Source organism: Triticum urartu, chromosome 6 (genome assembly GCF_003073215.2).
Source record: "Triticum urartu cultivar G1812 chromosome 6, Tu2.1, whole genome shotgun sequence".
NCBI classification, from domain to species: domain Eukaryota; kingdom Viridiplantae; phylum Streptophyta; class Magnoliopsida; order Poales; family Poaceae; genus Triticum; species Triticum urartu.
In genome coordinates this window covers 471,596,276-471,617,231 of record NC_053027.1, presented here as the reverse complement: position 1 = coordinate 471,617,231, position 20,956 = coordinate 471,596,276, and the positions used below count along the sequence as shown (strand labels likewise).

The 20,956-nt window shown below is 47.5% G+C and overlaps 2 protein-coding genes across 2 annotated transcripts; both read right to left on the bottom strand.

Moving 5' to 3' along the window:
* Positions 1 to 876: 876 nt before the first annotated feature.
* LOC125514314 lies at positions 877 to 3,879 on the bottom strand. The gene is made up of 3 exons (XM_048679628.1): positions 3,497 to 3,879; positions 2,751 to 3,353; positions 877 to 2,672 (listed from the first exon to the last, which is right to left on the bottom strand). The coding sequence occupies exons 1-3, from the start codon at positions 3,575 to 3,577 to the stop codon at positions 2,655 to 2,657; spliced, it is 702 nt and encodes a 233-aa protein (XP_048535585.1). The 5' UTR covers positions 3,578 to 3,879; the 3' UTR covers positions 877 to 2,654.
* Positions 3,880 to 4,018: 139 nt separating this feature from the next.
* Positions 4,019 to 5,800, bottom strand: LOC125514313. The gene is made up of 2 exons (XM_048679627.1): positions 5,603 to 5,800; positions 4,019 to 5,115 (listed from the first exon to the last, which is right to left on the bottom strand). Exons 1-2 carry the CDS (start codon positions 5,798 to 5,800, stop codon positions 4,390 to 4,392), a joined length of 924 nt encoding a protein of 307 aa, XP_048535584.1. The 3' UTR covers positions 4,019 to 4,389.
* Positions 5,801 to 20,956: the final 15,156 nt, after the last annotated feature.

The window sequence follows — 20,956 nt, the reverse complement described above, 5'->3', positions numbered from 1 at the left end:
CTGAACAAGAACACGCCAGCAGGAACCGGATGACCGGCAGCTTAACGAACACTTCATGGCTCCGGCAGCGGCAGCGCGGCAGGCACCTCCTCCACGGGCGGCGGCTTGGCCCCGCGCCTGACGATCCGGGGAGACGCGCTCCACCAGCGCCATCGCCGCGACAGCCTCGCGCAGTCGTACACCTCGTCGGGTCCCTCGGCCTGCGCCCGGCACACGCGGCCAAAGACGCAGGACACCGCGGTGAGCACCAGGACGGCCGCGAGCACGCCAAAGAACGTGCCGATGGAGCCCCCGCCCTCCCGAGGCGCCTCCGGCACGGTGCCCGCCGCGGAGCCCTGGTAGTAGCCCGGCAGCGCGGGCGGCGTGAAGAACATCGCAGGGGATGGCATCCACGGGGGCGGGGGCGCCGCGAAGGTGCTGGTGTCCGCCATCCCTGTCGCATCCAGGTGAGTCCAGAGCGCGATAGAGCAGTGGCGAGCGGAGCTGAGCTGACCTGAGCTTAGTCAGCTGGTGTGGTGTGTGCCCGTGGTGCGCGCGCACGTAGGACGAGCCGAGGCATGTGAAGCGGTACCGCGATAAGAGGTCGGCCAAAGCGTCAGCCGCTTTGCAACGCGGCGATGTGTCGAAGGACCAGAGGATCGATCGATGTAGTCTCATGCAGGTGCAGTAAAGCTGGGGGCGAACGGTGGGTGGGGGGACGTGTGCGAGGCTGGCTTTTGCGTGGATCGATCGAGTGGTGAGCGGCATGGAAAGGCCGCAAAGTGTGTGTGATGGTTGGTAGTCACCTCCATGTTACGTCGTGTTCATGTGTGTAGTAGATAGGAAAAAGCAAGAAGAAGGGGGGGGGGGGGGGGGGGGGGGGGATATACACGGACGACGGAAACACTGAACAAAGACTTCTGGGTATATACTGCTCGGGTGCACAACGAAAGGGACTTTGAGAGAAGAAGATCTAAGAAGTGAAAAGCAAAGTGATATGAGCTTTATGAGCACTGTGACTGTACCTTGTATGCACCATCTGTTTGTTTAGTGACTTTACTTGTGGAGGTTGTGATGCATCGGATGGATAAATAAAAAGCTACTCCCTCCGTTCACTATAAGATGTTCTAACTTTTTTATGAATCGATTGCATATAGACACAGTTTAATGTGCTTGTTTATTTATTTTAGTCTGTATATAGTCTATATTGAAATTTAAAATATCTTATATTTGTGAACAGAGCGACTATTATTTATATGCAACACAAACACTCATAGATACTCAGAAATTTCGTGTATGTACTCCGAAATCTACTTGTGTGATGCTCTCTGAAATTTCGCGTATGTACTCAGAAATTTCATATATTCGAACTGCCATAAGACATTGCAGGGGTGCAAACCTCGACAGATTCCTTCACATCAAGCACCTACACTGTCATGCTCTCCAAAATCTACTTGTGTGATGTGTTTTAGAAAGGACGAAAACAGACCGCCAATCATGAAAATAATAAACATAACCCGTAATAAATAGCAAGCCCGAACCTCGGCTTAGATAGTGGTTGATGTCCCACGAGACCGAGGATGTCTGGCCTATCCAAAGGCAAAACCAGGATGAACCTTAAAGGCATGAGGGCCAGGGACCCTGATGACTCGAAGTGTCTAGCCACAACCAAGGGGACCCCTAGAGGTCCAGGGGTTAGGTTCTCGGAGCACCACGGACCCCGAAGCTCCGGGATATCTCTAGAAAGATGCCAAGAGGATTTTTATGGAGGGGTTAATGAAGAGGCTTTTGTGTATGTTTTTTGGGTGTGGGTTTCATATGGAAAATATAGTTCATGATCCCCACACTTATACATGACCTCAACCTCTCTTATAGTGTGACTTTCCTGTGACTTAAATAAAACAAAGATCTTTGGCTTTTTTCAATATGCCGGCCCCTTTTTCCTTTTTAAATCGAGGTGTTTCTCACCTCCATAATTTTCATCATATGAGACTAAACACCAGAGGATCACTTAGTTCGAGTGTTAGTCACTCCAATAATATGTCATCAACACTAAAACACACTTAAGGGGCTAGATGTGCTATTAGTGTTGCACCTGTGGCTTCAACGCTCGACCCAGGGCCAATGTAATGGTGGACGCCTTCTACCTCATGCCCATGACCAGCCTTCTCTTTTGTAGTAGCAGACCAGGAGCGCGCCCCGGCGCGCGGTGCCCGGTGCAAACGATGTGAGCAATCACGAGTGCCAGCCGCATAAGTTTAGCATGCTTAGTTGTACATGTATCTATCCTCACTAAAAACAGCAGGAGTTGAGTATTTATCTTGACTAAAAACAGCAGGAGTCAGGCACAAAGTAAAACCACAACCCGATTAAAAGAAGCAGGGCATATAATTGAGTGAGATAGGGCGGGAGAAGCAGACAAAGCGTTGGTGAGATGAATTTTGAGCAAGTAAATCACATACAAGGCTAACAGGGACTGACATTTTTCAAACTGGGCATCATTTTGATGCAACATAACATTCAATGGTAGGTATTTGTACAAAAGGCTTAGGCATCAAACAGTTTTCACGAGGCATAAGGCACTATTGCAAAAGGTAAACCCTCTAACAGAAGCTAATTAAGACATAGTGGCAACATCATCAGCGTCGAAGCAAGCTGTTCTTGGCACCACCTGATCATCGCCGGCGAATGACCTGTGTAAGGAAGGTTCGATTGTTATTAGTAAAATCCAACCTGCATGATGAACAATAGGAATACACGGTAAGCCGTACCGGTGCGAATATCTCATGCTCTCGTGCCTGAGCCTGTCTTTTAACCTTGTATAGTTTTTTCTCTAAATGGTGGCTTCTGTCCTTCAGATTATTCGCCACCACTTCAATGTTCATAAGGGTTTCATTGGTGGTTTTGTCCACAGCACGAGCAGGTGGAAAGGCATGCGCGATAACATTGTGAAGCTGATCTGAGAAGGCACACATGTATCTGACAGCAATTAAGCAGCCTTTAGAAAGCTTGTCTATCGCCTCAAACGCCTCGTTAAGTCTGAGTCTGAGATAACCATTGTCTTGCTGCATCCTTTTGAACCCTGCATAGTTTAGATCGATCACGATAGTGTTTGTAGCGTTTTCCATGTACCTGATGGCTGCCACAGCCGCAGAATCTTCTGCCACTTCCTGATTGGCAGAGCGAACACCGGTAATTGTCATCTGTGGTGGACTGACTCCATTAATCGGTGGAGAGGTGTAGAAGAGCACTGTGACACTGACTGTGTCATGTGAGTATGGCCTTCGACGGTAAATGGCGTCAGGTATGTTAAGCCGCTCTAACAGGAGACTAAGCATTATTCTGGCTGGCGCCCTTACAGTGGCTGGACCAATCTGCATCATTTTTTATTGCGTAAGACATATATACAGAGTTTGGATCCATCTATCTCACTACATGCTTTGGAATCAGAGTAGTACGCCCAGAATATTTGCAGAGAGTAAAGCTACTGGGAAAAAGGCGGTGAAGTTTGACTAACCTGAACATATGGATGGATTATTTTGTTCACCGACGATGTAGATCCAAGCGAGGCCCGGTCGAAGACCTCGTCTCCATCCATAGGGAAATTTGCTGCAGAAGGAACGTGCTGGCATTAAAAGGACTGGAGGTGGGAAAACTGAAAACAAAGTGAAGCTCCAAAGATCGCAGGTGAAAAGAACTTGCTCTTTACCTTTCCTGGAGAGTTCCTTTCTGCCCGGAGCTTCGTGCTAGAAGGCACTTCTCTTGCACCGCCAGGTTCTGTGGAGGGAGCCAAGGATATTAGGTCAGCCCTTCTCGTCCTTTATAAGGCACTGGACAAAGAAACGGGCCTTTCGTTGTGTCTATATGGGCCTAGATTGTTGCCTCCTGTTGAAAACGAAAGAAACACGTTACATGCTTTCATATCAACATAGAGAAGCAGAGCCCAAGTGTATCCATTACGTACGTGTGTTGTAATATAAAATAGGAAGCTGGATTGTCACAAGAGAAATACAGCAAGAGAAACAGAAAAGTAACCTTAGTGACAAGCAGAAGTAGAAGAGGTACATACGTAATACCAAACTAAACACTAGACAGGTTCATAAATCAGAGAGCTAAGGGGTAGTAGTCTTATGCAGATATACATCGCCTGCTATCATCCATCTAGATAGTACCGATTACAATTACAATAGCGAAGGGTAGTAGTCTTATGCAGGTATATATTGCCTGCTATCATCCATCTAGAAATACTGGGGCATAGTACCGATTACAAATAATCTACACTAAGGTTGGACAGGTGCATATTGCATTGATTCACAACCCTTTCATGGAGGCACCGAAGCTTAGCTCGACAATTAAGCGAAGGTTCTCGATAAACCAAAAGGGCCTCCGTTTCTTCCTGTGCCTGAAGTTTCAGTCATTCTCGTCGAAGAGGAAGTCTTCGTCATCAAGGAAGCTTCCACGACGGTTTTCCTCGGCGTCATCAGAAGGATAGAAACCTGGGAACTCATCAAACTCAGAGCAGTCAGACTCCGCGTCATATGGATAGATGCCTATGGTCCGGACCGCATCAGACGCCATCAAAGAAATCTGGGTGAGGTCCTCGGCTTCCTGACTGATACCATAGAAATCCCATGCCACATCACTCACAACAGAAGAAGAACCTGAAGTATCTCCTGAAGGCAGATAGTTGACTGCCGTTTTCTCAATACGAGCTCCAGAATTGTATATGTCATCAGCAAATGAACCCCAGCCCCTGCTTAGGTCCCTGACCTGCCCATCCTTCTTCTTTAGCTTTGCCTTTAGGCACCTGATCTGGCTGTCCCTGTCATCAATATTGCGTGACAGCCGTGTCATCTCAACTTTCATATTCTTTACTTGTGGGCAATCGAACTCTATCTCCATGGCTCCCGCAAGATGCTCGAGACATTTAGTTGCAGCACTCTGCATAGCCTCATCAACATTCGTAGCTGGCTTGCCATGAACTCTAGTTGGCTCTGATGATTGCCAGAAATACACAGTGGCACCCACAAGCCCATATTCACACGTGTAGGTCTTGAACTTGGCCTCGGACAAGCCCATTTCAGCAAGAACAACATTCAGCATCATCTTTGCGCTGACCTTGACAGTGTCCCTGACCTTAAGGATATAAGATATAGCATTTAGTAGATCATAGATAATTGTGTAGTATGTAGGACTGTTATGTAAAGGACATCTAAATGGAAAGAACGTACAAACGGGGCAAGAAGTACTGGGAGCATGAAAAGAGGGGGACTGCCTAAAGCCAATGCATCTATCACATTTAAATAACTGAAGTCTATTTTAATTAAATATACCAATGAGGCATTCCATGAAATACTACCAAACAGTGAAGAGGCCATATAAACGAAGATACATATCACCATCACTATGAGGAAGCCGGACGACACCGTGCATGAAATTAGAAGTAGAATTCTGAAGTACATCAATATGATAGAGCATCTAGACATGCCTAATCCATGCTACACAAATATGGTAGGCATTCATGATTTTAGCCTATATCAATTATGTTCTGTAGAGAGGACTGCTCTAGCCAGAAGTAGGTATATAGATTCCCTAGTTCTAGCTCGAAACCAAAGAGAGTTACCTTACTCGTCGGGGATAAGGCCGAACGGAAACTGTGCGCGCTGGTCACCGGCATCGTGGAGAAGAGCCCCCTCCGGGCGTTTGAGTTCATCTCGAGCTGGAACGGATCCTGCTGTAAAATCATAGCGCCGTCGTTGCCACGCTTATACATCGGTTGCAATCGATTGGATGTAAATGGAAAGGGAAGAGAGCTGAGCATCTAACCTTGGGTGGATGAAGAGGGCAAAGCACCGCCAGAGAACAGTGGAAGGGTGGAGCAAATCGATTCTATTTGAAGAGTGGAAATGGGATGCCCTAGCGAGATATTTTATAGGGCGCGGTGGCATGTGAGATGTTCAGACCGTGGCCGCCTGAATGGGCCAAGTTGCTGGCCGAAGTATCTGAATTTAGCCCGTCAGCATTTGTCTCTGGTTATCATGTGAATTTAACTGACTATTGAAAAAGAAAAGTGAACACAATTGTGCAGTAGATCATCTGCCATACAAAGTAAAGATGAGTCATGCTTATAAAAAAACCAAGAAATCATGAACATTAAGAGATACCATAACTTCATGGTAAAATATCGCTCAAATAGTGTCAAGCACAAAATATATGTTATCTAAGAGACTCCAAGCATAACAGAAATCGTAACCAGTGACAAGGGAATGCTTAGCTAGGGTTTTGTACAGAACAGTAGCCCAAACACCATATAGAGTAATAATATATACATAGATAGAGAAGCATAAGTCTGGCTGGCATGATTCAGTCCATACATATTCGGTTACAGAAAACTATCACAATAAGGGAGCCAAACCCCATGTTTGTGATCAGTACAGAGGCTTTTACCCCCTAGTCAGCCATCACCGCAGCCCTAACCTCTAATTAGTAAACACCAGGGATGGCAACATCAAGAGACGATAGATGTGGCTTCAGAATAATGTAATCTTCGATTTGCTGAACGTGAAATGTCGGATGTCTTGATTTGAAACTATCACTGGTAACATGCACAACAAACTTGAATCTCATTGAGCACAATGACTTGAACTGTTTCGGCGGAAAGATCATCTGAGAAGCAGCATGATAGACATTATTGACAGGCTCATTGTCAGGTTGGTTGTTGCGCACAACATGCAAAGCAGTTGCCCCTATCAACTGCTGAGCAGTTTGACCAATGAGAATGAACCCTGCCTCGTCGGTTCCATCTGTACAGACCATACAGAGTTGGTACCTATTTCATAAGCATGGACAACAAAGCTTGTAAGTTAGCAGCTCAAATGAATTAAGACAAATATACCAGGAGATTGACACACACCCGAGTATAGGCATAACTCCTGGGCAGAGCTGGCTGCATTCGTAGACAGGGGTACTTAGAGTAGATCCATGACCAATACGAACATGACGAAAACACCGTGAGCAGTACATGAACCACCAGGTGGGCAGAGGTGAGAACATGGTCATCCTTGCCGAACAACGGAATATAGTTTCCTAGGCAAACAACAAAGTGAGTAATTGCCTCATTAATGATCTTGATCTAACAAATACATTTTATATATGGTCTGGATACCTTGTTTTCGAATAGATTAAAGTTATTTATCCTGCAAATCATTGTCCTTGGATGGTGGCCCTCTGGATATGATCTTAGGGCAGCACTACAAAAAAAGATACATTCGTGACATTTTGGGCCGAACGAATTTTTTTTCTGTCATACATATGACACTTCTATGACGATAATTGTGACAAAACCCGGTATCATCATAGATGTGGTCGGCTCCTACTTCTATGACAAAAAATCATGACAGAAAATGGGTTTTTCGTCCTGGGCGGGCCGAAGACGCAGCTGCATGACATTCTTTGGGCCGTCCATGACGGAAAAAACCGTGGTAGAAGTGAGGGCGAGGAAAATTTCAGGGAGTTCCCGGTTACGGTGGGAGGTCGGGGGCCGAGCGATGCGCGTTTCTCTCGTACACGTACGCGCGTGTGTGCGAGGCGTTGGCTCTAACTGAACCCGAGCGAGGCGTTGGGCTCTAACTGAACCCGAGCGATTGCACTGCAGGCTACGCGTTATTGAACCCGAGCGATCGATCGATGGCTATTAACTGAACCCGATCAAGCGATTCCTTCGCTACTGCTGCTAACTGAAGCCGATTGATGCTGGCTCTGGATTAACAGTGAGCGTTGCGGGGGGGGGGGGGGGGGGGGGGGGAGGGGTGGATGAACAGTTCCCGGTGGGGTTGGATGAACAGGACCCCGATCGATCGAGCCGGTTGGGGCTGGATGAACAGGACTCCGTGGAGGGCTGGATGAACAGGACCACCCCGTGGAGGGCAGGATGAACAGTAGACGGTGGAGGGCAGGATGAACAGTAGCCCATGGAGGGGTGGTTGAACAGGAGCCCGTGGAGAGGGCTGATTGAACAGTAGCCGGTGGAGTAGCGCGCGGTGGAGGCTGGATGAATAGGAGCCCGTGGATGAACAGTCGCAGGTGGAGGCTGGAGGAGGCCGACGGTGGATGAAGAGTAGCTCGTGGAGGCTGGAGGGGGTCGACGGTGGAGATGAACAGTATCCCGTGGAGTCCCGTTTTGCGGTACGCCACACCCCTTCCGATGAACAGGACCCCCGTTTCGACCATAGCGCTACAACACAAGTCCGTTTCATCCGTTTTGCGGTACGCCACACCCCTCCCGATCAACAGGACCCCCGTTTCGACCGTAGGAGGTCTGTTTCCTCCGTTTCGCGGTACGCCAGACCCCTCCCGATGAATAGGATCCCGTTTCGAACGTGGTCAGTCGAACACAAGGACGTTTTCTCCATTCTGCGGTACGTCAGGCCTCGTTTCCATCGCCTGTTCCGTCCAAGCCCTCCCGATGAACACGACGCATTCTGTTGCCTCCCCATGAACACGACGACTACGCTGTTTCTCCGTTCCGACCCAGCCATGTACACGAGCCCTGGCAATACGTATGCGCGAGTAGGTGTTCGAGACCCCGCTCGTATGTACACATATGTGGCTGTATTTTCTTTCTTGCACCCTGGCTGCTGTACGTACGTGTACATGCTACGTGCGCGCCTCTACTACGACACGTGCGCGCCTCTACATCGACCAGTATATATGTACGTACACGTTCGCGACCAGAATGACAACGCTACGTATGCTTCGACCAGGTGGGTCCCGACTGTCAGGCACTTTCTTGCGTGCGAAGATGTAGCTGGTGGGTCCCAGCAGTCAGGGGCAAACGTTTTTTTCGCGAAACACGGTGGCCCGTCCGGTGGGTCCCCGCTGTCAGGTGGAGGAATAATTATTTTGCACGTAATAAGGAGGCACTTCCTTGCTGCGGCCGTGGACCCAGCTGTCAGCGTCTCCACGCACAGTACTCTTCCGATGGAAGTCGGTCGTTGACCACATTGACCACGTCGCGCCGAGAGCACCACGGCGGTGGACGACGGCGAGGCCTAGGAAGGGGACGACACGGAGCCAGGGATGACGCGGCAGTGGAAGCCCGCGCAGAGAGGAGTATGAGGGTTCACTGGTTCGGCTGTGGTGTGAGGCTGTCGCCGCCGTAGGGCCTGGCCAGCGGTGGGAATAGTAGGGGCTGGTGAGGCCTCCGCGGCAGCACAGCCGGCCACGGGAGGCAGGAGCATGCGGCACAACCGGCGCTGCTTTGGGCGGCTGGAGCAAGAAGACCAGAGGTTGAAGAAGCACTACGGCCGTTGGATGGACATCGTACGGTCACTGGATCTAGAATCGTTCATATTGACTAAGTTGACAAAGCCCTTCGTCCCCGTCAACTTAGTAGGCCCACAAGTCAGCCTCCCACCAAGGTGGGTCCCAGCTAGCCGGGGGAGTATTCATTTTTTGTGCGTAATAAGGAGGCACTTCTGGTGGGTCCGAGCTGACAGCGGGGGGAATGTTTTTTCTCGAAATACGGTGGCCCGTTCGGTGGGTCCCAGCAGTCAGGGGGAAACGATTTTTTTTCACAAAATACTGGTGGCCTGTCCGATGGGTCCTCGCTGTCAGGTGGAGGAATAATTATTTTGCGCGTAATAAGGAGGCACTTCCTTGCGGCTGCCGTGGACCCAGTTGTCAGCCTCTCCACGTACAGTACTCTTCCGATGAAAGTCGGTCGTTGACCACATTGACTGCGTCGCGCCGAGAGCACCACGGAGGTGGACGACGGCGAGGCATAGGAAGGGGACGACGCGGAGCCGAGGAAGACGCGGCAGTGGATGCCCACGCGGAGAGGAGTACGAGCGTTCACCGGTTCGGCTATGGTGTGAGGCTGCCGTCACCGCAGAATAACATGGGGTGTGGGTGAGTATAGGGATGCCCTGGCCATCGGTGGGAGTAGTAGGGGGCACTGAGGCCTGCGCGGCAGCACAGCCGGCCACGGGAGGCGGGAGCAGGCGGTCCCGCCGGCGCTGCTTTGGCGGCTGGAGCAAAAAGATCAGAGATTGAAGAAACATAACGGCCGTTGGATTGACATCCAACGGTTACGTCTACTAGAATCGTTTGTTGACGTATATAATAACTAAAAAAATCTTGCATACACGTCAACTAAATAGGCCCACAAGTCAGACCACTCCCTCTTTTTTTAATAATTTATATATAGCTCATGGCAACTTCTTATGCAATTTATTGCAGCCATTTTTTTTGGTTGGTCAGGGCCAATTTCGCATATTTCTATGGGTTCCAAACTATTTTTAATACTGAAATGTCCAGCCAGATTTAAAGTACTTTGAAGATATATTTAAATTAGGTTAATGCCCAGTGAAATAGGAATATGAAAATGTAATAAAATTCAGAAATTATAAAGTAATTGCCAATTTGTCATCTGTTTTTATATTTACAACCCATTTTATATTACTTTCAAGATTTGCAGGCGTCTTGAAAGAGTTGCAGCCCATCAGGGCGTAGAAAAATAAGTAGGCCTGGATTGGGTATTCTTCAGAAAAAATAAACTGGGCTCATTTTCACAAAGAAAGCTGGGCTGGTCACATGATGAACATAAAATATAATCCTGGGCTAGACGGGCCACAACCAAGTTCAAACCCTGCTCCATCTCAACAATACCAAACAAAAAAAATATTGCTCAAGTAGCTACGTCCCAGGTGTCAGCCGATCTTGTGCTGTTCTCTTGTCTATTGACTATATACGCTCCCAATGTCGTGGGTCCCAGATGTCAGGAAAACACTAGGAGGAAGCATTTTTTCCATATGCTGACATGGTGGGCCCCTACTGTCATCCTCTCCACGTACTTCTGCCGATTCCTGTTGTTTGTTGACCATGTTGACAATGCGAGAGGGCGGCGCCGCGGCGAGCGCACCAAAGCGCGCGGAGGACGTCGGCGTTAACGATTTAGGAGACGGTGGGGCGGCGATGCGTGTGCTGAGGCGCAGCCAGCCGTGGGAGGCGGAAGCAGGCGGCCCCGCCGGCGCTGGTTTGGTTTTGGCGACTGGAGGAAGACAGGACTGAAGAAACACGACAAACTGTAGTACTTAACAAGCTTAACTGAAACCAGCAGGGGCACTTAACAACCAAAGCTGAAAGCAGTATGAGTACTTATACAGGTTCAAGCGTACAAAGCACGCCTCGAACAGTGCTACTTTTCCTACAGTTAACCAAGGGTGAGGCCGCCAAGCCCCAGGACAAGGCCTAGGCGCCACCCCGCGCATCCACAACCTTCTGAAAGCGGCTTCATCTCGCAACGTGGTCAATAAACAGGATATTCGCTTTAGAGCCATGGAAAAGCATGAACATGATCTTCTGTCCTATTCTCCAAGATGGACGAGCCTTCATTATTCGAGACCACCCATGAATAAGTATCTTTTCACCTCCAAGGGGAATTGAGTAGGTCAACATTAACATCATGTTGTGACCAAGCGCAAGTCTGACCCGACCATGGTCAAGCATCTGTATAGGAACAATAGAACTCGGCAGTTCCTGTTTTAAGAAGATCACAACTGTAAAATTGTGTATAAGCAATAGTTTATGAACAACATATATAACAGAAAACAGCTCGTACCATAAGTTTCTCGACACAGTTGGACCTGTTCAACGAGTGCAGCAGTGGCACACATATCCCACGTGGCCTTCAACCATTGAAACGCCCCACAAGGACCTCAAGACGGTCAATAAAGTGTAGGAACTTGTGGATGTCGATCCATTCAACTTCAGTGCCATTAGTAACAGCCGAGTTATTACAGAGTAACAAACGAGCAGACTGCTTTACTCTGAAAAAACCTACACGTGCCACCAATTATAAGAAAATATTATTTAGAAGTAGCATCTTCGTGAGAGATTCGTTGCTACTTCTAAAGTTAAATTGTGATTAGTTAGACAGAATAGGTGGATTAAGAAGTAATCGAGGCAACAAGCAAGAACCAGATACAAAACTAACATGGATGAACAATTGGAACGACGTCGGGGTGGAAGATCACAGTGAAGATGAGACCAGGTTCTGCTATTTCCATCAACATTCGCACACCAACTTTCAGTCTGTAACACTTGAGAAAGTTTATCCAAGTTCGGCCATAAAAAAAGCAGCGATCTTCTTGGTTCATGAACCCAACTCAGAACTTATATCCATGGCTTGTCTTCACTGTGACCATTAAACTAGTGTATTCAGTTATGGCAAGGCCGAGCATCTTGAGTACATGTGTTCTGGCAGAGCAAATAATACACTGCAGGAAAAATAATATGAGAACACAACATGTTCAAAAAAACCCCACCCTCCCGGATAGAAAAGAGGATTCTAGGAACATACTGTGCGCATTTCAAAATGTTGTGTTAGGATGAGAAGGAACAAGTGTGGCATCTCGCCGAGGGCGCAGAAACCTGTAGGGTACTCGCACTTTGGGCACTGCAAATGAAACACACTAGATTCAGTAGGAAGAAAAATGCATCAACGGCGGTGGCTGCCATCCTAGGATTACCTGCGACCAAGGGACTTGGGTTTATCGGGGATGGATGAAGAATTCGTACCTGGTTCTCCATGAGAAAACCCTACGCAATCGCTGAGAGGGGGTTTTCTCTGAACAAGCAGACGAGGGAGAAAGGGATTTAGGCCCAGTGAAATATTGCCGCTTCGTCCGTCCAGCTTACTGCTAAAGCTGGAAAGGGGGGTTGTGATTTGACGACTCATTGGGCATTACTGCGGTGCTACGACCGGAGTGTGTCTACTGTGAAGTTGTGCACTCTAATTTGTGCATATGGCACATGGACCCCGTTGCCGGTTGCCCCACATATCAGCGAAAGGAGGTAGAAAGACAGGAGTAACTAGTTACACATAAATATATTTTTTGACAGAGAGATACTCCCTCTGTAAAGAAATATACAAATCTTTTATATCACAGGCTCACCTTGCCGAGAAAAATACTCCCTCTGCAACACACGGGCATTATGGGGTTCAGCTGAGAATATAATACTCAGATGTTTTTTTTGAGGGATAAAAGTTGCTTTATTGAAGATTAACAGTCATAGGTATACAAATAATTTCGGGGGTTCCTGTGAGCCAAAGATGGCGTCCACAGGGCAAATAAGTAGCAGCTTTTGCGAGCACATGGGCATCAACATTACACTCGCGTTTTTCATGTATGATCTCCATGGTTTGGAACATATTCTTCTTCATCTTGATCTCGTCCATAATAACTTTGCTGGGCCCCAAGTATGCCTCTCCGATATGCTTGACTGTTGCTGAACAATCGGTGCTAATCTGAACTTGTTGCAGGTTTAAGTCAAGAGCCAGAGATAGCCCCTCGCAACATGCCATTGCATCTAGGATCTCTGGATCAGTAACACTTTCACACACCAGTGCCGATGCTCCAAGGAAGAAGCATGTATGATCCCGGCTCACAACTGCCAGGGCTCCCCTTTCACCATTGCAAGATAACGCAGCATCAACATTCATCTTCGCCCAACCCACAGCAGGAGGAGGACGCCACTTCTGCACTAAGCTAGTGCTTCTCGAAACCAGGTTCTGGACTTTGGGCCGCAGGCCGACCCTACATGTTTGGGGGCCCATGTGTTCTACCTCAGCGCTTTTCATATTGCAAGCGATCGATACGGCGCTGGTTTTAGATGTTGTCGCAAGGCGAATACACAAAATTGAATAAAGCATGGCAGCTGTTGGAATGAAATCGAATGACAGTTCCTAACCAGCAATCAGAGTTGCAATTCTATCAACGATATGCCATGTGATAAATAATACTATCGTACTACTTATACACACAGGACACTTGTTTCACCATGCCAGATTATTACATCAAAATCTCTCGGAGGATAGATCAGTTAGGCAGTTGCGTGCTGCTACTGAAGAATTTCAAAGTTGATTTGGACCAGCTCTCCTTGCCGAGAAAGTTTGACTTTGACATCATCCCCTACCGCAAGATGTGATTTAGATTTGAACCTTGACCATCCTTTAGCATCAATCATCATGCGACCATCCTTTGTACTTACGATATATTGAGCAGGTTCATTCACACCAAGGCTGCGCATGGTAAGAGAAACTTGGCCGCGGTCGCCCGGATTGTTGAACGACTCCCTTGTTGCTCTAGGAATTCTCTATTTGCAAACAAGAAGACATACCCAAACAGTTAGATCAACACAGTGAATCATGTGAAACAACATGGAAAGAAAAAAGAACGAAGCACTTGGGCGGCCAATGCTTACCAAGAAGGTGGACATGTCGGTTTTTGTAAGGACTTTGGTATATGAAGTGCGAACTGCAGCCCAGTCTGTTGCCGGTGCAACTGCACGGGCCAGAGCAGATGCAAGTGCAAGTGTTGGTGCAGGTGCCGAAGCCGCTGCTGCTGCCGGAGATGGTGCTCCTTGTAGAGCTGGTGCCGGTGTCGATGCCCGATCCTCCGGTAGATCAGACTGATCCGCTGACGCGGTCGGTGCCCAATCCTCAGCTGGATCAGACTGAGCTGTTGCCGCTGTCAGTGCTAGAGCAACTGTCGGTGCTCGATCTGTGCGAGACAACGGCGATCGTGTCTGGTCTGCTATGATCAGCTTTCTAACTTGACTAGGATCCGTGACCGTGATCCAGTCTTTTTCTTCATTTCTTTTAAATGCGAGAAGGACCAATTGTGGTGTTTTTGTTAAACCAAATTGCAGTTCATCATAGGGATTCAGCTTGTACTCAGACAACAGACTGATCCAATTTTTTCTACTAATATGATGGACAATGCCTTCGTTACTGACACGACATAAGAAGTGAAACCTGCAAAAATAGCCATCATAGAGCAAACCAAATGGTTTATTCTATGATGAATGTCACATGGCAAAACCTGCATCGTAAAATTGCAGGAAAAGAAAGAAAACATGACATTAAATCAATAAGATTTAGACAGTAAATCAATAAGATTTACTTGATGTGACACGAGTGAATCCTTACCAGGAAATCACTATGTTGAAGTACTAAACAGAAGATTGATCGTTCAACTATGCGTGGCATGCAGGGGCCCCGCCTACTCCCACAAGCAGGACAGTCCAAAGGTCGTGACAAATCGTATGGACCGAACATCCATGGGGCTGGAAATCCTGGTGGGTGCGATAAACCCTGTAATGCATACAGATATCGGAGTGTAACCATAATTGATAGACCGTCCTCACAAAAAATATGATATGGATACTTCAAAATATACAGACTGAATTGAGTGGACAGACATTAACATAGACCGTTCTCAGGACTGACCACACACCAAAAGCGGCAATACTAATAAACAATACAGGGTTCACAAACACAAATCAAGTACTGAACAATAGTACTTACTACAGACAAGCAAAGTTGCACTAACTAAACTCTGCAGACTATTTTTTGCCACCGACCTACAGGATGAACCCCGCATAACTAACTAGGCCATGGACTTCGTGTGAGATGTCTACATGCACCATCACCATCTTGTCAACCTTGGAGAACCTAACAAAGTGGTCTTTCCACTCATAAACATGATGATGAAGACAGGCCGCATCAGATTTGTTCGGAAGCTTTTCAAGAACCACACCCTTCGTAATCGAAGGCACAGCCAGGAAATTGTTGTGGTCAAGTACAGCCTCGAGAACACGCTTGACAACAATGCTACAAGAAAACACTAGTTCAGGACACGTGGCGACAAGGACACAGCAGCTGGATAGTTCAGTAGTAGAACTCATCATCAGGTCTTCCAGTTCACATGGCATGACTTTGAGAACTTCATCTACACCGCGGACCTGGTTCTAATTCAAACAGAAACCATATTTTATTACTACCTCCATTCAGAAATATAAGATGATTTTCGATATTATACTCCATATATGACTACATATACGCACAGAAATGAGTGAACAAAGACACTAGAACATGTCTTCAAAGGCATGAGAGCAGAGGGATTACATGCATAACACAACTTACTGAGGCAAATATACCCTCTTAAAAGGTAGCATTGATGTTCATAAAGTACTAGTTGAAAGTAATCTATAAGAAATCAGTGTCAACCTCTCGCATGTTTTGGTCAAAAGAGGAATTTAAAAGCGTCATTTGGCACACAAAAATCAAATGCAAGATCACCCAGAAAGTTGTACTACTAGTACTAGTACTGCATGTTAGATGAAAAAACACGATCAAGATCGAGAAAAAGATCGTCAAGAAGAGATATTACCTGGACTTGCTTAATGAGGGATCCCGGAGAGGGGGGCTTGGACAGGGCGATGGCTTTGAGCTTGTCTGTGGTAGTCTCGGCGGGGTGCTTGCGCTTCTTCGTACCATGAGCCTTGACAGTTTTGGCCGGAGCCATAGACATAACTTCGGCCGGTGCTCCAGCGTCCATCAAGAAACTGTCAAATAGAAATAAAAGAAAAGAAACCATAATCACAAACCCAAAAGAATAAAAGAGAGGGAGTTATAGGATCAGTCTCGGGGTTGCAAGACCGGGCCTTGGCCAGAATCAACACCATTTATGCGCTCACCTTTCCTTCTTTGGGAGAGAAGAACAATGGCAGAAGCAGGTCGGGGTTTTCTTGAAGAAATGAGGAAAAAGATGAGGCAGAAGCGAGGGTTGGGTAGAGACAAAGCTGAGAGAGAAGAGTGAAATGATGGTTGCTTCGTCCGTCCAACTTACTGCTGGAAAGGAGGGGGTTTTGTGATTTGACGGCTCATTGGGCATTACTGCGGCGCTTCGGTCGGGGTAGTCTACCGTCACTCTACTATGGAGTAATTTAGTGCATGGCTGGTGGACCCCGATGTTGGCTATCCCACACGTCGGCGAAAGTGAGTAATTTAGTGCATGGCTGGAGGAGGATCCGCACGGTAGAGCGTGTCCACTGTTTTTCAGAAGAAAAAATGATTACAGCGTTTCCGCTCTTACAACGGAGGAGTGCGAAACACGGCAGCCACTTGAACATACACAGTGCTCCTACTACTAGGCATGTCCAGTGATTCATACGTCAGTACTACACAATCTTGTTGCTAGTGTAGTAAGATATGACGATAACAAATGATGTTGTGCGCATGTCAACTACTCCTATATGTAACATAGTACCACTTTTTCGACTGCCCGGTCGAGAATGGACGGTGAGATCAATGTTAACAGAACTAGGTCCACAGCGCACGGAGAGTACGGTGCTACAGTACTCCATGAAACATGAACCACATGAAGCACGAATAGTGTTAGGCAGGGTGTATGAAGGGTGCACGGGATGGGAGCAAAAGTTCCCTTCTCGACCCACTTTTGGGTGTTTGGCAGAGTGCATGAAGGGTACATGAGTCCACACTAGTAGGTTGACAAAAATACACGAAGAGGAAACAACTATATTGAGATGAGAATGCAACCAAACACACCCACACGCTTTTTGCTACAGTGACTGATCTGCACCATCTGAGTTTGATCCAACGGTCATGTTGCGCCGAGACATGGACATGCCCATGCAGAGGGTTTAGCCCGACGGCCAGCATCGTCGCGCTGGCACGACGGTAGGCATCGCGCAGCCGCAACACGTGCGTGGTAACTTGGTTCACCAAGTGGCTGAGGCGATCCTGGACCTCGTCACGATCGGCCCGCTCGCGCTCCAGCCGGCTCCCCTGACGGCCAATCGTATCTCCCGCTTTCTGCAGCAACGCCGCCGACGCCTCGAGCATCTTTGTGGTGTACGCCTGCCGCTTTTGAAGCTCCGTGAACTCCCGCACATAACGGAGGAGCATGGCACTCCTCTCCTCCTTGAGCTCACGGAGCTCCACGTCCTTGGCCCTGAGCTCCGCATCCTTGGCATGGAGCTCCTGTGTCAGGAGCCTCACCTCGGACTCCGTGATCTGCTGCACCGCCATGGCACCAGGTAGAAGCAATGGGGAGATGAAGCAAAGGGGGCAAAACGGCTGAAAGGCAATGCAATCTGCGGGAAGGCGGAGGGAGCGCGGAATCTTTTGGTTTTCACCATGGTAAAACACCAGTCGACGACTTCTCACATCAGGGAGCAGTGGGTACAGGCGGAGTCATCATGACTAATTGCTGCTGCGCCTGCTCCCGTCAATCAAAAAACTAAAAATCATGTCGTGCCTGCTCCCGTCAATCAAAAAATTAAAAATCCTGTCGCACCCAAACACCAGAGAAACACCGCGGTGGATATTTAAATTTACCTGCCAGCAAGTAGATAAAAAAGGGGGTGAAAAAACAAATGTGGCGGCGGCCTAGCTAATCGGTCGAACTAGCCCAACTAGCTAGCCACCGTGCTTCACTGATGTACTCAGCGGGAAAGGTGGTCTTTCGTGATTTGACGACTCATTTACTTGCTTCGGCGCTACGACCGAGGAGGACCCATAAAACGCGCGGTAGGGCGGCCCATGTCAGGAAGAATATATGCGTGCACCACCCGGGAGGACCCCGAAACCGCGCGGTAGGGTGTGCCACGTCTCGGCACGGAGGAAAAATGTGTGTGTAAAAATATATTATATCAGACGTAGTAGAGTACCTATGGTTCGACCTCGGGACCCAGCCAGTCGGTTGAAAACACCCCACTAGCCACACAGCTTCATCATGCAAACGTGGCACGGAGGATAGATGTGGTTAGCTCCATCTCGACCAGCCACAACGTCTCTTGTTCTAGGCGATTCTTCTATTTTCCAAGTTTTTTTAGTTGTAATAACACCACGGCTAGCTAGCGCCGCTCTTCATGTGTGCCCGTGCAAAGGTTAGACGATGGAGAGAAGAGAGATTGAGATCGCAGACCTGGGACCCACCAGTAAGTGAGATAACGGTCATGCACGTGTTGACGAGGCACTCCCTCTACTCTACTCAACGCAAGTACTGTATAAAATCAAGTTATGGGACAAAGCCAACAACCGTTCGTTTTTTTAGGCTATCGACTTATGCTTTGTAGTCTAGGTTGCCAGTTCGAATCTCGTCTTTTAGATTTGTTAGTTTTAGGTCCAAATTTGATTAATGACAAGTGGGACCCCCGTGTGTTGGTCTGATATTTCAGTGTATGATGGTTTTTTTGAACAAACACTTTGCGCGGTTAGACAAGTAACAGCACGAGTTACATGTTTTTTTGCAAGTTTACGAACAAAAATGACAACGGCATAGAATATCACATCCACCCCGCAGCTTAGATACTATGGTGATACAAGTTTTTACACCGTTGGAAGTGAGATCCAATGGCTTGCGAGTAGTCTTTGTAATTATGCGCAATTTCCTAACTCTCCAAAGGTTTTTTTGCAAATAAAACATTCAGGCCTCGTGTGTGCCACTGCATCTTCGATCCAACGGCTCCCCGGTGCTCATATTAGGTGCTCCCCATAGCTTAATTACCCGCTACGGTGATTGGAGTAGTTGTGGGCTGAATGCTATGAAAATATAATCTAAACTGACCGGAATAAATGCGTACACAAATTAATCCAAGGTTGGAGTGCCCCTCGCAATGTAAATAGCTCCGGCTTTGCAAGGGATGGAGAGGTAGTAGCTTCAACGCGTGGAAGATATGGTGTGAGAAAGCGAGGTCGATTGAGAGACATATAGATAGAGAGACAAAGTGAGTGTGGTCCGACATTCATTGAACAAATATATATGCTCTGGAGAGATATTGTCCGATTGAGCTTTTTGGCAAGGGTGAGGGTTGTAAGATAGAGCTTGAGAGATGATCCAGTCACAGACGTGTAGATATATTTTGTGCGTGAGAGGAAGCAAGGTCAACCGATCACATAGGGTCGCCGTGCGATCGAAAGAGTGAGACGGGTTGGAGAGAGTGACCTAGATAGACGATGTGTGTGAGAGAGTATACAATGTGAATAGGTCGAATTGGGCTCAACATGGTGATATATCGTTTTTGTCCGAGAAAGAGCGAGGTCAATCGAGACATACGGAGAGAGAGAGAGAGAGAAAGAGAGATTGAGTGAGCGTGGCCCACCATGAGGTTGAAAGAGTGGTGTCGGCTTGGATGGACTGACCTAGATAGACAATCTGCGTGAGAGAGTATAGAGTGTGTCAATCGAGGCCCGAACAGGGAGATATATCATTTGTGTGTGAAAGAAAACGAGGTTAAATGAGACTCGGATAAAGAGAGTGAGATTGAGCGAGTGTGGCCCACCGTGTGGAAGAAAGAGTGAGACAGTCTCAAGGGAGTGACCTAGATATACAACGTGCGTGTGTGCGCATGCACGAGAGGTTAGGGGGCTAGATAGGCAATGCATGTATTTAGCGCGAGAGGGTGAGAGGGAGAGGGGGGAGAGAGAGAGCTCGGCATGGGGTGCAATGGCGGGTGTGTGAGGTAAATACATTTGGTAACATAGTGGAAAAAAGGGTTGTGTAGTTGAGAGACTAAGAGATCGAAACATGGAGAGAAAGAATGAACGTGTGTTGGAAACCGATAGCTTCCTAAGGTGGTTAGGAGAGGAAGATTGAGCGATTGTGCGGGGCGGGGGGGGGGGCTAAAAACAACATTTGAATGTACATAGTATGAGACTTAATATCGATGTTTCAATTCGGTGTACATTGTAAGATTTGAACCGAGGACTAGGCATACGGGTAATTATTTCGAATTCGTGCCATACTAAGTTTCGAAAAGTTGACATTGACTCAGTTTGTTGTGCTATTTTGTAGGTCATATGTTTGAATCCATCCAAAAGTTTTCTCACTACCATGGTGTTCATCATATACATATGAATTTGTATTAAAAAAGTAGCGTGGATACAGTGAAATGCGAAATCCACGTTAGAATTGGAGATCGCTACGTGACTGAAAGTGCTAGTGATCGACTAGAGGGGGGTGAATAGGCGATTTTTATGAAAGTCTTCAAAATATGGAAGTTTCGAAGACAAACGATAGAAATAAACCTATTACCATGCAGCGGAAGGTAGACTACACTAAGCAAGCCATAGTCAAATATTCAATGAAGTGAAAGCACAATGACTAAT

What these genes read in the sequence shown, in the direction of transcription:
- LOC125514314 (XM_048679628.1), bottom strand. Translation starts at nt 3,577, where the DNA reads ATGGATGGAGACGAGGTCTTCGACCGGGCCTCGCTTGGATCTACATCG. An exon ending in TAATCCATCCATATGTTCAG is followed by an intron (nt 3,354 to 3,496) that starts GTTAGTCAAACT and finishes AAAATGATGCAG; the next exon opens with ATTGGTCCAGCCACTGTAAG.
- LOC125514313 (XM_048679627.1), bottom strand. Translation starts at nt 5,800, where the DNA reads ATGCTCAGCTCTCTTCCCTTTCCATTTACATCCAATCGATTGCAACCG. An exon ending in CCTTATCCCCGACGAGTAAG is followed by an intron (nt 5,116 to 5,602) that starts GTAACTCTCTTT and finishes TATATCCTTAAG; the next exon opens with GTCAGGGACACTGTCAAGGT.